Below are 14,048 nucleotides of genomic sequence, written 5' to 3' on the forward strand. Positions count from 1 at the left end.
GTTTTGAATGGTAAGTCAGATTTTTGGTAGTCCAAAATGTGTGACAGATAAACTGTTTTTAATTTTTAATAAGCAAAAAAATAAAAATCAGGCGGCTAACTGCATACAATTTTTGTTTTATTGCTTTTTTAGTAATAAAAGTAGATTAACTGCGTACAGTTCTTTCTCATACGTTAATGTGAGTGGTCCAACGGCAGTCCATAATTTTGTAATAAATAAAAAAAACAAAAGGTAAAATAAAATATTAACCTTTTATTCTATAAAAGCACAATTCTTTTTTTGTATTTTGTACCATCACACACACTACAAAAAATGTAAATATCTCTCTCATTTTTTTTTAACGTTGCTTTTTAAGCTTATTATCCAATATTCTGATATTGCCTTAAAGAGCAGGATTGAAAAATATATGATAAGTTTTCGTCGTTTTATAATTTGTTTATATTTAATAGTATACAACTGGTATTGTAATTCATTGACGTTAATTTTGCTTAAGTTTTTGAACTTTTTAGAATCTATAACAATATGGTCATGTTTATGTTTTTGCTTAAGTTTTAAAGAAAAAAAGTAAAAAATAAAAAGGAATCTATAAGATTTGCTTGTAACCACAAACTCAGCAGTAATATGTACATACACCAATCAAACGATTTAATATGATCATATTACGTCAGTGTATATGTCAGTAATTTGACTCTAAGAAACCTTAATTAAAAATTTGTAAACAAGACAATATGCCAAAATAAAATATACGTCTACCTTCTCATTAATTTCCTTGTTTCTTCTTCATTGAACTCTTGAACAAATATTATATGGAGATGTCACTTGTCACTTCGAGTTGCTAGGAAACTTCCACCGGTGAATTCCTCCTCTATACAGATTAATTAGTTCATATCCCCTTGTCTCTCAGCTCTCTATCTCCACACTTTTTCTCTTTAACATATCCTTTACTAAATGGCCGTCACTGATTATTTCGCCGGTGAGATAGCGACGGAGCTTTTGAAGCAGCTCTTTCTGATATCTGCGAGAGCAGGCCGGTACAAAAACACAGCCGACAACCTCAGCACCTTGATCGAGAACATTCAACCGACGATCAAAGAGATCCAGTACAGTGGAGTTGAGCTGCCTGCTCACCGCCAGGCTCAAATCCGTATACTCTTTGAGTCTCTAGAGAAGGGCAAGAAACTCATGGACAAATTCTTAACATGCAATCGTTGGAATATGATTCGACAGTTATATCTCATGAAGAAAATGGAGAAGCTAGAGAAGACCCTCTCTGATTTCTTTAGGGCTTCCATTTTGACACACATCCTTGCCGATCTTCATCTTCTCCGGGCCAATTCTGATGAACGTTCCCATGAGGTCTATCTATCTTTGTTTTCTTCTCTCTCCCTTGTGATTTCTTGTTCACCAAGTTTGAAGGCCATCTCTATAATACTCGTTTCTTTTGCAGCACGTCACATCAACCAAAGGGTGTGACTACGACGGACTTGGCTCAATTCAGTACCAGCACATCCAGCCTAACCTAGACATGGATATGCGGGTCACCATTTTGGAGGCTGAATTCCGCACCTTCTCCAACAACGTCATCAACAACATGCTTGCGATGAAGCGAGCGCAAGATGTCTTACTACGAGCCAACGGCTTTGACCCCGAGACCCTCCTACCGATGATGTCTCCTCCTGCAGCCTCCATGAATCCTCCTGCTTGACCACATACGACTTAGGATACTTGCAACCCACTCAACCTTGCGGACTACGATCTTTAAAACACAAATTGCTTTCGATTTATGTTTTTCAATTTGTTAAATTATGTTTCAGTCACAATTTTAAATATAATTTATCGTCCACTACTCTGTTTTAGCTTCTTCTTTTTCCATACGTTACAATTGACCTTACTTTTTTACGTATTAAAGAGAGAATTGGTTTATACACCTCAAATCAGCAGGTTCTACATGATGAATGAAGCCCTTTTAATATCAAAACAACCCTTTTAGTAGCTGAAGGAATCAGATTGTATCTCTAACAAAAAGGCTACCAACAAAATGATGTTATCCAAGTTGGGTTCCAAAATATGGGGTCTCTCAAGAGCTATGTCTTTCAGGTTGTCTATCTGCTCTCTCACACACCTCTTTCTGCATCCGGGAACTGAAGAACGAAGCGCACAAGTCGGGGAAAGGCGGGAAATTGAGTGTTGATCCACAAAACATTGTTTCCCAAGGTTTCTCTGACATCAATGCTTTCTTCCTAGATCTCTTCTTCTTTTTGCTTATTGCTGCAAGAAAAACTTCATAATCTATGGCGCTAGTCTCGAGTTTTTCATCGCTATAAGGATCAAATAGAACATATTCATGGCTCCTGTTTACATACGCGAGAAGCGGCTGAGACTTTTTACCATCTTCCACAAATGAAAGTGTTCCTCCTCTGGCCTGCAATAAACATTGTAATCAAGTCTCTTAACGGCAATGAGAGAACTTTGATTAATCCTTCCTTAGAGTATATACCTTCATTACAGTCCAAATAGCTACTGGTTTAGGGCCTGACCCATCAAACAAGAGGATAGCACCATCTTTCCCGCGGAATATCTGTTCGTTAGATTTTACCAACCTATCAGATTCTGGAAGCCATGTTAAAACTGCAAAGTATGGTGAGTCCACTTCAGTAGCAATGGCTGCAAATAAACAGGAAAAATGAAATATACTTAGACAACCAAAAAAATCAAGATTTCATGATCAAAAAGATAAATAATAAACCTTCTATGTATAATCTATATGACCATGATAAGCAGAACGTCATCAGATCCCAGACAGATAAGTGCGGTGTGGAACCATGGGATGCAGCAATAAGGAAGCCTCCTCCAGTGAATGAGAGTTCCATAATTGGCTGAAACATTTACATATCATTTAAGATTTCAACAATGACTGTAACTAATGAACATGGAATTGCTTTTGTGTGTTATACAAGTCTTACCGCATTTGCCTTTCCAACTACATACAGGAGTTCGTTCTTTAACGGGTGCCAGATCGTAATAACTGTTTTAGCCGCAAGAGCCAGACAAGAACCATCCCCGGAAAAAACAGCAGCTGTTATTGGCGTTCTCCTGAAAAATATTACATCAATTTCATTTGACATCACAACGACTAAGTAATGAGAGATGTTAAAAGGTTCCTAATCTTTTACTTATAAGAGCCAACTCCATGACAAATCCAGTTTGAGTCCTCAGGTGTCAGATTCTTGTCGCTACTGCAAACCCAAATCTTGACAGACATAAAGTCATATCAGTAACACAAAAGGTCAAACGATATTCCAAGGAAATGATCCATTTTTCACTACTCTGTAATCCTACCTTGAAGTCCCCAGCAGAAGATATACTAACAGCCATGGAACGGGCGGGGTTAAGGGCAATGGCTGTAATTGCAGCTTCCCTGTGAGAATACAGAAGGATCAAAAGTTACACTCACGATGAGAATCAAGGAGTTTAAAAGTTTATAAGAACATTGAAGTAAAAACCTGTGAGGTTGATTTATGACTGTCGATAAGCTGAAAGTTTTGCTGTCCGGTACAAATACCCAAAACTTGAGAGAAACTATGCCTTCACTGAAATTGCTTGCAGCAAATCTGGCCTCAGCTGTAGTCATTACTGAGCCATTCCGAGAGAGAGCAACCGCAGTCACGAGAACCTATTTTCCATAATTCTTCAAATTATTACAAAACAGAAAGAGAGCGGATCTTTTACTAGTAACAACTATGTCATCTTACAGAGAAGAAACAAAATGTACTAACCCGGACTTGATCATCATCGTCTGGATGATGATCGCAAATTTGAACCTGCATATGTTAGGTTTGTTAAATAGTAAAATCATACAACTATCAGATACAAAACTCAATAAGCCTTTTGGGAAGCTAACCTCTGAAATGTCATGGTCACTTAAAAGGTTGTAGAGTTGAACACGATGATTCGCTGTGCAGAAAGCAGCTATACCGGAAGAACGATCAATGGATACAGTTCTGGTGAGGCATATATCCCGCGTTTTGACGTAGCATATAAACCCGTGACGCTCTGGTGTCGGAGGCTATTACATAGTAAAGAACACAATATGCATGTGAAGTTAACTCCAACAGAAACGGTATACAATATGAGCATGCTTAAACCAACAATAACAAGGAAAAATTTCGGATGATAGTAAGAACGAACCTTGATTCCAGATATCGTTCTCAATATCTCCATGGAAGGCATTTTAAGAAGATGAATTTGATTATCTGCACAAATCACCTGAAAATTCTTGATCTTAGTAGAGTTAATGAAACACTTCATTTGCTTTCTACGGTTGTTGTAAACGGAAAAACTCTTACAGAAGAAAGAGTTGAATCTGAAGAGAAGATGAAATACAACAAGGGAGATCCAATCTTTGGCAAAAGTTGCTTCTTCCCTGTACCTAGCTCCCAAACAACAAAATCACCTGCCTTTACCCCTAAAAGAGTCACAAGCAAAGGAAATATAGCATAAGAACTCAATATATATATATATAAGAAACATGAATTCCTTATCAACACACAGAGATACAGTCACTATGATGAAAAAATAACTCAGACTCACCAGAATACAAAAGTGCTCCATCTGAAGAGAAATTAAGGACGGTTACTTCAGCGCTGTGCCAGTTGAAAGTAGTGCAAGATTCAGTATCATCTTCAGTTTTCACTGAAGTAAATTCTCCAATACCATTATCCTTCCAAATTAACACTCTTCCTGTTACATCACCGGCTGCTAATATTCTCTGATTGGGATGGAAAGCAAAAACAGTAATCAACTCTGTATGATGTAATGTCGTCTCCTTTGGCATGAGGTGCTCTGATGCCACATTCCATATATGTATACTGCAGTTATGACAGACGCCGAAAAACTCTCCAGAGGGACTTAAAACAATAGGTTTTGGTTCTTCCATCTGCACATTAACAAAAATGATTATAGAATCAAACATGAGGCTAATCGAAAAATGGTTAATCCACAAATCTGACCTCTTTCAAAGTGTCTCCACTATGAAGAGGGTCTTGAGTGAGATCATATCTCCGGATTTGTCCAAACAAATCTTTGGACACACTTGAATAGTCCTCAACCGAAACATAAGCAATCACGGAATGTGACACTTGAGCTGGAATCATCACCTACAAAGTCCCAACAGACACTTAGAAAAGGGCAATTGAAAGTTATCAAATTTTTGTTTATAAGCTGCAAAGTATGGAACTTTAACAGACCAGAGAGTGAATTGGAAGGTGGGTATCAAATATCTTCAAAAGCTTCGGCGCAGAGAACTCCCAAATCCGAATTTTCCCATCGAGCGACGAAGTCCAACAGTAACTGACGGTTTCGTCGGAAGACGGATCAACAATCACAGACGTCACAGGCGCTGTATGATCCTCGAGTGAAGTAATCTTAAAAACACACACACGCATACGCTAATGAGAGAAGAAGATTAGAGGGAAACCCTAAAAGGAAGGATGCTCGAGTCGAGAGATAAAACCTTTAAGCCAGTGGCGACGCTGTAAACAGAGACGGTGTTGGCTGTGCATAAAAGAAGCTTCTTTGCGTCTTTCGAAAACGCCGGAGCGGAAGTAATGTTGTTTCTTCCGCCGCGAATCATTTTCCTTCAACTCACGGAGATTCTGAGAAGACGCAAACATCTTACTCGGCGATTAAAAATTAGATTTTGCGACGTTTTTCCGACGAAATATTACAATGTACCCAGTTTTCGAGGAAATTATGTCTGTGACCAAATTGCGACTAGTACTTAGTACTATATGCTTGTACTTGTAGTTTCACTTTCTTCGTAACACCTGGCTCTGTGATGACTCCTCTCATTCTCTTCCTCCATGTTTGGGTTTCGCTTCTTGGACTAGGCCTTGACCTTGTTGGGCCTCGGCCTGTTTGTTTATTTTTTCTGTTTTATCTTTAATAAAATGAGACGGCAAGAAAATAACTTACATAATTTTTCAAGATCTTAAGTATTTTGTATTTTCTTAATTTATGTGAAAAACCCTGTGGATAAACAAAATATAATGTATAGTCCAATAATTGGAAATTTTGTAGTTAACAAACTCACTTCGTTTTAACAAAATATGGATGGATGATTCAGAGGCATAGTATGCGACATTAACTGTATTACAATGGTCGACAATGACTTTGATTTTTGAGGTCGTCCAATAAATACTAAAATGTATGGGTATGATTTTAGGTTGACCAATAAACTTCGATATCCATCGTTAATTCCATGAATGTTTTAAAAAACTGAAGTTGCTTCTATTATATATAAGTTAATCTATTTTATAATTTTATTTTATGACAGTTTAGCTATAATTTCTTTTCAAAAACATTTATGTTCTTAATTTATCAATCTATCACTTTCCTCGTCAACATATTACTTTTTTTATAAATCTTTTGCATATGACTAGCTTATCGGAAAATCGTTCATATAGATAGCGACATAACTAAAATAAAATTAGAAAGATGATATTGTTTTGATATAGTGTTTGTTTGTCTTGTTTCAAAAGACTATGCAATCAACTAGTTGTGCGTCTTGTGGATCTAACAGTTTTAAAAATGTTTAGGGTCAATAGTTTAATCAGACTTGGAACGGTAGTTTATACCTTTAGATACAATATTATCTAAGGTTAATTTATGTCATGGAAAAGTTATATATAGACAAAATGTTCAAAAAATTTAGGATTTATTGTGAAAAAACGAGAAATGGTAGATGATTCATATACATATCAACTTATTCCAAAGTAAAAAGTTTAAGAAATAAGAAAAATAAAAATTGTAGCGTAACAAACATTGACATATGGCTCGTTGGAAACAAACTAAATGTAATAATTATAGTTGTTCATCAAACTATTCGCATACAACCATCATGAACGATGACTAAAAATGGGAGACAAAGTGGGACTTTTGTAAATCCTACGTTTAATGAATTAGAATGTTGAATTATTTTTTCAGATTTTTATACATATGAATTGTTGCTTTCAGTGTTCTCTTAACCAATGAAAGTAAAGATGCTCAAAGGCTAAATATAAAGAAGATAAATTTCATTTCTCTTGATTATTCTCTTTAGGGTTTAAGATTACATCATGTTTCCTTTCATAGGCATTATAATCTTAGTGACACTAGGGTTTTCACTGACACATGTCAGGTCTCTATTGATCCTAGACAGTCAAAACAGTTTTGTAAAACCACTCCTTCTTTTCCAGCACAGCTCCTTGTTTTTGTCCTTTGATCCAATCTTGATGTACTTTTGGTTTTGTCTTCTTTTGCAGGAGATGACCGTTGGAGCTGAGAGTTGTTTAGGGTCTGCGCTTGGGCCTGTTGTTTATTGGGCTTGAGGTTTGCTGCATTCTCAATTTGGCCCAATCTCAGAACCTTCTTGATAATGTCATCTGAAGAATTTACCTTTACAGATTCCTCTGCTTCGTGTCCGATCACAGCTCTGATCTGGTTCTTCTCTTCACCAATCCGAGTTGTTGTCTCAACACAAGATGCATTCTCTCTAATAGCCCCCCGCAAACTCGGCGTAGGTGGAACATCGACGCCTAGTTTGTAACGAAGATCGCAGAACGGCTTGATGGGGAGAGATTTGGTGAAGATGTCCGCGATCTGTTGATGACCAGGTATGTGCTTCACAATCAGAGCTCCAAGTGCTACTCTCTCTCGAACATAATGATAGTGTAGCTGAAAGTGTTTACTTCTTTTGTGGAAAGCTGGATTCGCAGAGAGATACACGGAGGAGAGATTGTCGCAATAGATTTCTGGAGTGTCAAGTAGAGGAATGCCCAATTCCTTGAGAACAGATCCTAACCAGGTTACCTCCGAGGCAGTGTCAGACAGAGTTCGATATTCAGCTTCGGTTGAGCTTTTGGAGACTGAATCTTGCTTTTGTGAGGACCATGAGATGATATTTGTACCAAGGAAGGTACAGTAACCTCCAATGGATCTTCGTGAGTCTATGCAATTTCCATAATCACTATCACAGTAAGCTCTCAATCTGCAATATGTGTTCTTATTAAAGGAGATCCCCATTGTTATAGTTCCCTTGATGTACCTCAGAATTCGTTTGAGCAGATTGAAGTCAGACACTGTTGGAGCATGCATCTTCTGGCAAACAAAGTTAACAGCAAACTGTATATCAGGTCTTGTTAAGGTAAGATATTGAAGTTTACCTGCAAGACTTCTGAAATATGTTGGATTGTCAAAGATTTCATCTTGTGCAGGTATAGCAGTCAACTGAAGTGGCAGATGAGTAGGCATTGGAGCACAATCACTCATCACAGCCACAGCAAGAAGATCTTCTGCATACTTCTGTTGGGAGAGAAACATTCCTTCTGAATGAAACTGCACTTGAATCCCCAAAAAGTAATGTAGTCTTCCCATATCTTTCATTCTGAATTCAGTATTCAAGCTGTCTAATAGCTTTGACATCGCATCTGAACTGTTTCCTGTTATTATCATGTCATCAACGTAAAGCAGCAGCAGGATGATACTCTTGTTCTTGATGTATACAAACAAGGATGGATCCGGCTTGCTACATTCAAAGCCAAACTCAATCAGATAAGTGCTAAATTTATCAAACCAAGCACGTGGGAATTGTTTTAATCCGTAGATAGACTTATGCAAAAGACAGACATGATCTGGCTTTGATTTCTCTACAAAACCTGCAGGCTGCATCATGTACACTGTCTCTGTGAGATCACCATGGAGGAAGGCATTCTTCACATCCATCTGCTTTATGTCCCACTGCATGATGGTTGCTAGGTGAAGAACTGATCTAACTGTCGGAGTTCTCACCACTAGGCTATAAGTTTCCAGGTAATCAATGCCTTCTTCTTGATTAAATCCCTTTGCAACCAGTCTGGCTTTCAGCTTGTCAAGGGACCCATCAGCATTGAGTTTAGTTCTGAAAACCCACTTGCTGCCTAATACATGCATATTTGGTGTATAGGGCACCAAGGACCAGGTTTTAGCTTCAGAGCAATTGTCCATTTCTTCGTGCATTGCATCAGTCCAGCCTTCATCTTTTAAAGCAGCTGTCACTGTTTTAGGTTCCGGGTAAGATACTCTTTGAGTGTGTAAACCATACCTCGGATTTGGTTTTCTGATTCCATCTTTTAATCTTGTTGTCATAGGGTGGGTAGACTGAGATGGCTGAGCTGTTTGGACCTGAGATGACTCACTGTTGGAAGATGCACTCTGAGAAGATTGATTCTGAGTAGACTGTTCTGTAGTTGATGGCAGCGGTTGAATGATAGGAGAGTCTTCTGAGGTAGTGATTTGCTGAGTAGAAGAAGAAGAGCTGTTGCCTATAGGAACATGATCAAAGCCTGCCGTACACCCAGTACTCTCCTCTTCTCTCAACAAAACCCTACCAGAAGGTACTGAATTTTGATCATTGTGATCTTGATTTTCTGTTGAAGTACCAGTCTGATTCTGTTCTTGTACTGAGCAACCCTTTAACCAAGCAGACATCAATGGTGTAACATTTGCAGGTTGCAAGTGAATGTAAGCCATAGATGAAAAAGGAAAGAGTGACTCATCAAAGATGACATGACGGCTGATATACACACGCCCTGTGGTTGGAAGTAAGCATCTGTAGCCCTTATACTTGTCATTGTATCCTAGGAACACACACTTGAGTGATCTAGGGTCGAACTTTGTGGTTGCATAATCTCTTAGGGTAGGATAGCAGGCACACCCAAAGACACGTAGTGATGTGTAATTTGGAGGCTTTCCCATTAGAACTTCATAGGGACTGCATTTCTTCTCCAATACTGAACTTGGTAGTAGATTGATAAGAAAATTTGCAGTGTAGAACGCCTCAACCCAATACTTCTGTGGCATACTACTTTGGAATATCATTGAGAGTCCTAATTCAATAATGTGTCTGTGTTTTCTTTCTGCTAAACCGTTTTGTTGAGGTGTGTGTGGACATGACATCAGTTGTTGAATGCCATGTTTTTGTAGATGAGCTATGAAGTCTTTGCTTATAAACTCACCCCCACCATCACATTGAAAGGTTCCAATTTTCTATTGAAACTGATTCTCAACCATTGCTTGAAACACAGGAAATATCAAAGCAAAGTCTGATTTCAACTTGAGGGGATAAAACCAGCTGAAGCGTGAGTAATTGTCAATGAGAACAGCATAGTATCGAAAACCTTGTACTGACATTATTGGTGAAGGACCCCAAAGATCACAATGTATTCTTTGCAAAGGTCTAGAGGCTACAAACGAAGAAGCAGAAAAAGGTAACTTAAGACTCTTCCCAAGCTGACAGGCTTCACATACCATCTTGGTGTTTTTGTTGACTGAAATAGCTTTAGTTGTTGACAGGTGCTGAAGAATCTGAGCATTAGGATGACCGAGTCTTCTATGCCAAACAGCATCACTTGCAGCTTGCTGTCTTGAGGAATAGTAGACTTCAAGAGGTGAGTGATTCTTCAACATGTACAACCCCTTATTGTGATGCCCCATTGTTAACAACCTCTTTGTTGCCTTATCAGTAATACGCACAGTGTCACAGTCAAATTCAACACAACAGGGATAGTCTGATGTGAGCTTAGAAACAGATATCAAGGATTTATTAATATCAGGACAAACTAGAACATCAGTTAAAGGAAGATTACCTGAGGTTGACTGAAGACTAGTTGATCCAGTGTGAGTTATGGGGAGAAACTCACCATTACCAACCATTACTGCATCAGATCCTGAGTAAGGCTGAGACTGCTGAAGCCTATTAGTTGAGTTTGTGACATGAGCTGTTGCAGCCGAATCAGTAAACCAATCATGACCAGCAGTCTCTGTAACATCTGTAATCCTTAACGCAGCTAGAGCACTTGGCAGTTCCTCGTGTTGGTAGCTGTTGTTGAAGCGGTGCCAGCATTTCAGAGCAGGATGTCCAGGTTTGCCACATATCTGACATATTATTCTGTCACCTCCTGAAGAACCTGATGAGATTTGCTGGTGAAAGCCTCTTCCTTTTGTTGTAAAATTTAATCTCCCTTTGTTGTTGTTTCCAGGTTTTCCATTTCCACGACCTTGGCTACTATAGTAATGGGAACCATTAGTTGTGGTAATGTTGAATGCCAAGTGGGGAGACACCTCATTTCCAGCATTGTAACCAGCCATTCTATCAGCAAAACCAGTCAACCTAGGAATCACAGACTCGAAAGTAGGTGGAGGATGTAAGTCCATAGATCCTTCTATAGAAGTCTTGATTGGTTCATAATCTCTTCCTAGGTCATGTAATGCAGCAAAAATCTTCATTTTCTGACTAACCGGATTACCAATAGATGCAAGTTGTTCACAGATTCTCTTGATCTCTCTAACATAGTCTTCCATAGATTTATCTAACTTTTCTATGGTTTGCAGTTTTCTTTGCAGCTTAAAGAGACGGGATGAAGATACCTTATTGAAGTGCTGAGCTAAAGCTGTCCAAACCTCTTGTGCTGTGATGGTATGAACAACCTCTCTGAGAATATCTTCTGATAGAGATCCCAGAAGCCATGCTCGAACAACTTGATCAGATCTCTGCCATGCTTGATAGTCAGGATTTTGGACTTCTGTGGTGAGACCATTGATCTGTGTGAGAGTGTTGACAGCTGGAGGAGGCTTGATAGCACCATTGACAAACCCTAGAAGGTTTTGTCCAGAGAGAAAGGACTCAAACTGAGTCTTCCAGAGAAGATAGTTTCTCTCAGTAAGTTGAACCGTAACGTAGTTGGAAATGTGAATGACAGGATGCGAGTAGAGCTGGATTTGAGAATCCATGGCTCTGATACCATGAAAGTAAAGATGCTCAAAGGCTAAATATGAAGAAGATAAGTTTCATTTCTCTTGATTATTCTCCTTAGGGTTTAAGGTTACATCATGTTTCCTTTTATAGGCATTACAATCTTAGTGACACTAGGGTTTTCACTGACACATGTCAGGTCTCTATTGATCCTAGACAGTCAAAACGGTTTTGTAAAACCACTCCTTCTTTTCCAGCACAGCTCCTTGTTTTTGTCCTTTGATCCAATCTTGATGTGCTTTTGGTTTTGTCTTCTTTTGCAGTAGATGACCGTTGGAGCTGAGAGTTGTTTAGGGTCTGCGCTTGGGCCTGTTGTTTATTGGGCTTGAGGTTTGCTGCATTCTCAATTTGGCCCAATCTCAGAACCTTCTTGATAATGTCATCTGAAGAGTTTACCTTTACAGCTTCCTCTGCTTCGTGTCCGATCACAGCTCTGATCTGGTTCTTCTCTTCACCAATCCGAGCTGTTGTCTCAACACAAGATGCATTCTCTCTAATAACCAACTCATCCAGTTTATTTCTTCTTAATGTTTTCTTTAATTACGGATTTTGCACAATATATACCTTATCACTGATGTGTTTGTAACAACTTACAACAGTCCGAAGAAGAAGAAAAAAGAATCTCAATTAGGCAGGATTCAAACGTTCTTAGCTCCCTACAGTTTTCAAATAACAATATACATTCGATATGGCGGGAGCGTAATGGAAGGAAGCATGATGAGCAGCTGATTCCTGCAACTAAACTCGTCAATTGGATGGAAAAGCAAATTTAAAATAAACTCTCGGTCATTCGAAAGGAAAGCGACATACGGTATTACTATTACTCTTAAACATGGTTTACGCCCTTAACAAATTCATGCATCTTCAAATTCAGGAAAAAAAGAAGCAACTTTTGCATTTTGATGACCTACCCTTTATTTTTTCTTGAATTTAATTTAATATTATATTCAGAAAATAAAAAGACTCAAAATGTAACATATTAATGTATGAGCTGCTTAACAAAACAAAAACAAATTATGAGGAGCTAATAGTAAAAAGTTTTATAATTATGGACCCTTATATGGGGCACTCGAGATACCCATTGAAAGCTTTGGAAAACGACCGATCCGAGACAGACAAAAGTTGTGTACTCTGTTGTTTGATTTTGTTGCCAACACATTTTAAATACTGGGAACTAAGAATCACAGATTTTTAAACTGGAAACATTATCCAAATATGTTCAAATTCTGAACTGATATGTTTAGAAATTAATTTATTAATAATTTGTACCAAAGGATATTCACTATATGTAAGAAAATGAGTGACTCCTATATTCATGATTAAAAAATCCAAAGCATAAATACACTGATGTTACATCTACATGGGATATGTGATTAGTGTATTAGAACAAGTAAACATATAATCTAATGATTTCAATAGGTACGGTTCTTCTAATATTGTTACTATGAAGAAATGAACTTGGCCCTAGCTAGACCTAAAAAACAAATGTCCCTAGAGTGCGTCGCGACTTGGTTAAAGCAAAATCAAGCTGATCTTCTGTAAAGACATAAACCACCTCATACAAGTACCTCTGATAAAATAAAAAATCAATGACAACATAGTTCATTCAAAGATGAAAAATTGGATTCGAAAGTGGATAGATTGCACCAATGTTATCACAGTTGATAATCAGAGATTTTCTTATGTGATGCCAATTTTACCGGGAAGATAAAAAATCCATTGTATCCCGAATCTGTTTATTTGATAATTCGCATCCGAGGAAGCATGAACGGCCACTGGATGTGAGAGAGATCTAATTCCACACAAGTAGCACAAAATTATTTTGGAGGCCAACCATTAATGCTCTTCTTTTATTGATGGATTGGTTAGGATAATTTTGTTGATAGCAAGGTAGTTATCATATATTTTTGGATTAAAGGATCTAGAACTCATAAAGAGTTTCCATGAAGTTGAAGTGCGAGAGAACTCGATTCCATGAAAATATTGTCAATTATCTAGATCCTTAATTATAAAGGAGAAACGAGCATATGGGATCCATAAATCATGAACTTGTTGAAAAAAATATCCTTGATAACGTTATCATCGACATAAACCAAAAGATAAAGCGTGACATAAACTCTAAAGAGAATGAAAGATATATATCTGCTACAGAGTTGAGAAAATCCTTGAGAACAAGCGTATGATGCCGATAACCAAAATATAATATTAAATAAATTTTGCA

The 14,048-nt window shown here is 37.9% G+C and overlaps 2 protein-coding genes, 1 long non-coding RNA gene and 2 pseudogenes across 6 annotated transcripts; 2 read left to right on the forward strand and 3 right to left on the reverse strand.

The window, feature by feature from the left end:
• Window positions 1–736: 736 nt before the first annotated feature.
• Window positions 737–2,447, forward strand: AT3G26470 (Powdery mildew resistance protein, RPW8 domain-containing protein). The gene is made up of 2 exons (NM_113554.3): window positions 737–1,356; window positions 1,448–2,447. The coding sequence occupies exons 1-2, from the start codon at window positions 949–951 to the stop codon at window positions 1,703–1,705; spliced, it is 666 nt and encodes a 221-aa protein (NP_566794.1). The 5' UTR covers window positions 737–948; the 3' UTR covers window positions 1,706–2,447.
• Window positions 818–1,079, reverse strand: AT3G05015. The gene has a single exon (NR_141143.1). It is a non-coding gene; the product is annotated as an other RNA (long non-coding RNA).
• AT3G26480 (Transducin family protein / WD-40 repeat family protein) lies at window positions 2,078–5,771 on the reverse strand (the record flags this gene model as incomplete). Of its 2 annotated transcripts, NM_113555.2 has the most annotated exons (15): window positions 5,513–5,771; window positions 5,247–5,423; window positions 5,010–5,156; window positions 4,591–4,936; window positions 4,347–4,465; window positions 4,189–4,266; window positions 3,902–4,066; window positions 3,777–3,821; window positions 3,504–3,673; window positions 3,340–3,418; window positions 3,174–3,250; window positions 2,964–3,093; window positions 2,747–2,876; window positions 2,498–2,664; window positions 2,078–2,422 (listed from the first exon to the last, which is right to left on the reverse strand). In NM_113555.2, exons 1-15 carry the CDS (start codon window positions 5,630–5,632, stop codon window positions 2,078–2,080), a joined length of 2,295 nt encoding a protein of 764 aa, NP_189279.1. In that variant the 5' UTR covers window positions 5,633–5,771. The 2 variants fall into 2 exon arrangements, with proteins under 2 accessions (NP_189279.1, NP_001326137.1); NM_001338804.1 differs by lacking the exon at window positions 2,078–2,422 and having other exon boundaries at window positions 2,474–2,664; window positions 5,513–5,761.
• Window positions 5,772–7,173: 1,402 nt separating this feature from the next.
• Window positions 7,174–11,837, reverse strand: AT3G26483 (annotated as a pseudogene; the record flags this gene model as incomplete). Its single annotated transcript has 1 exon — window positions 7,174–11,837.
• A 550-nt stretch (window positions 11,838–12,387) lies between these two features.
• AT3G26486 lies at window positions 12,388–12,703 on the forward strand (annotated as a pseudogene; the record flags this gene model as incomplete). The annotated part of the gene is made up of 1 exon: window positions 12,388–12,703.
• Window positions 12,704–14,048: the final 1,345 nt, after the last annotated feature.

This window comes from Arabidopsis thaliana, chromosome 3, assembly GCF_000001735.4.
Source record: "Arabidopsis thaliana chromosome 3, partial sequence".
Taxonomy (NCBI): Eukaryota; Viridiplantae; Streptophyta; class Magnoliopsida; order Brassicales; family Brassicaceae; genus Arabidopsis; species Arabidopsis thaliana.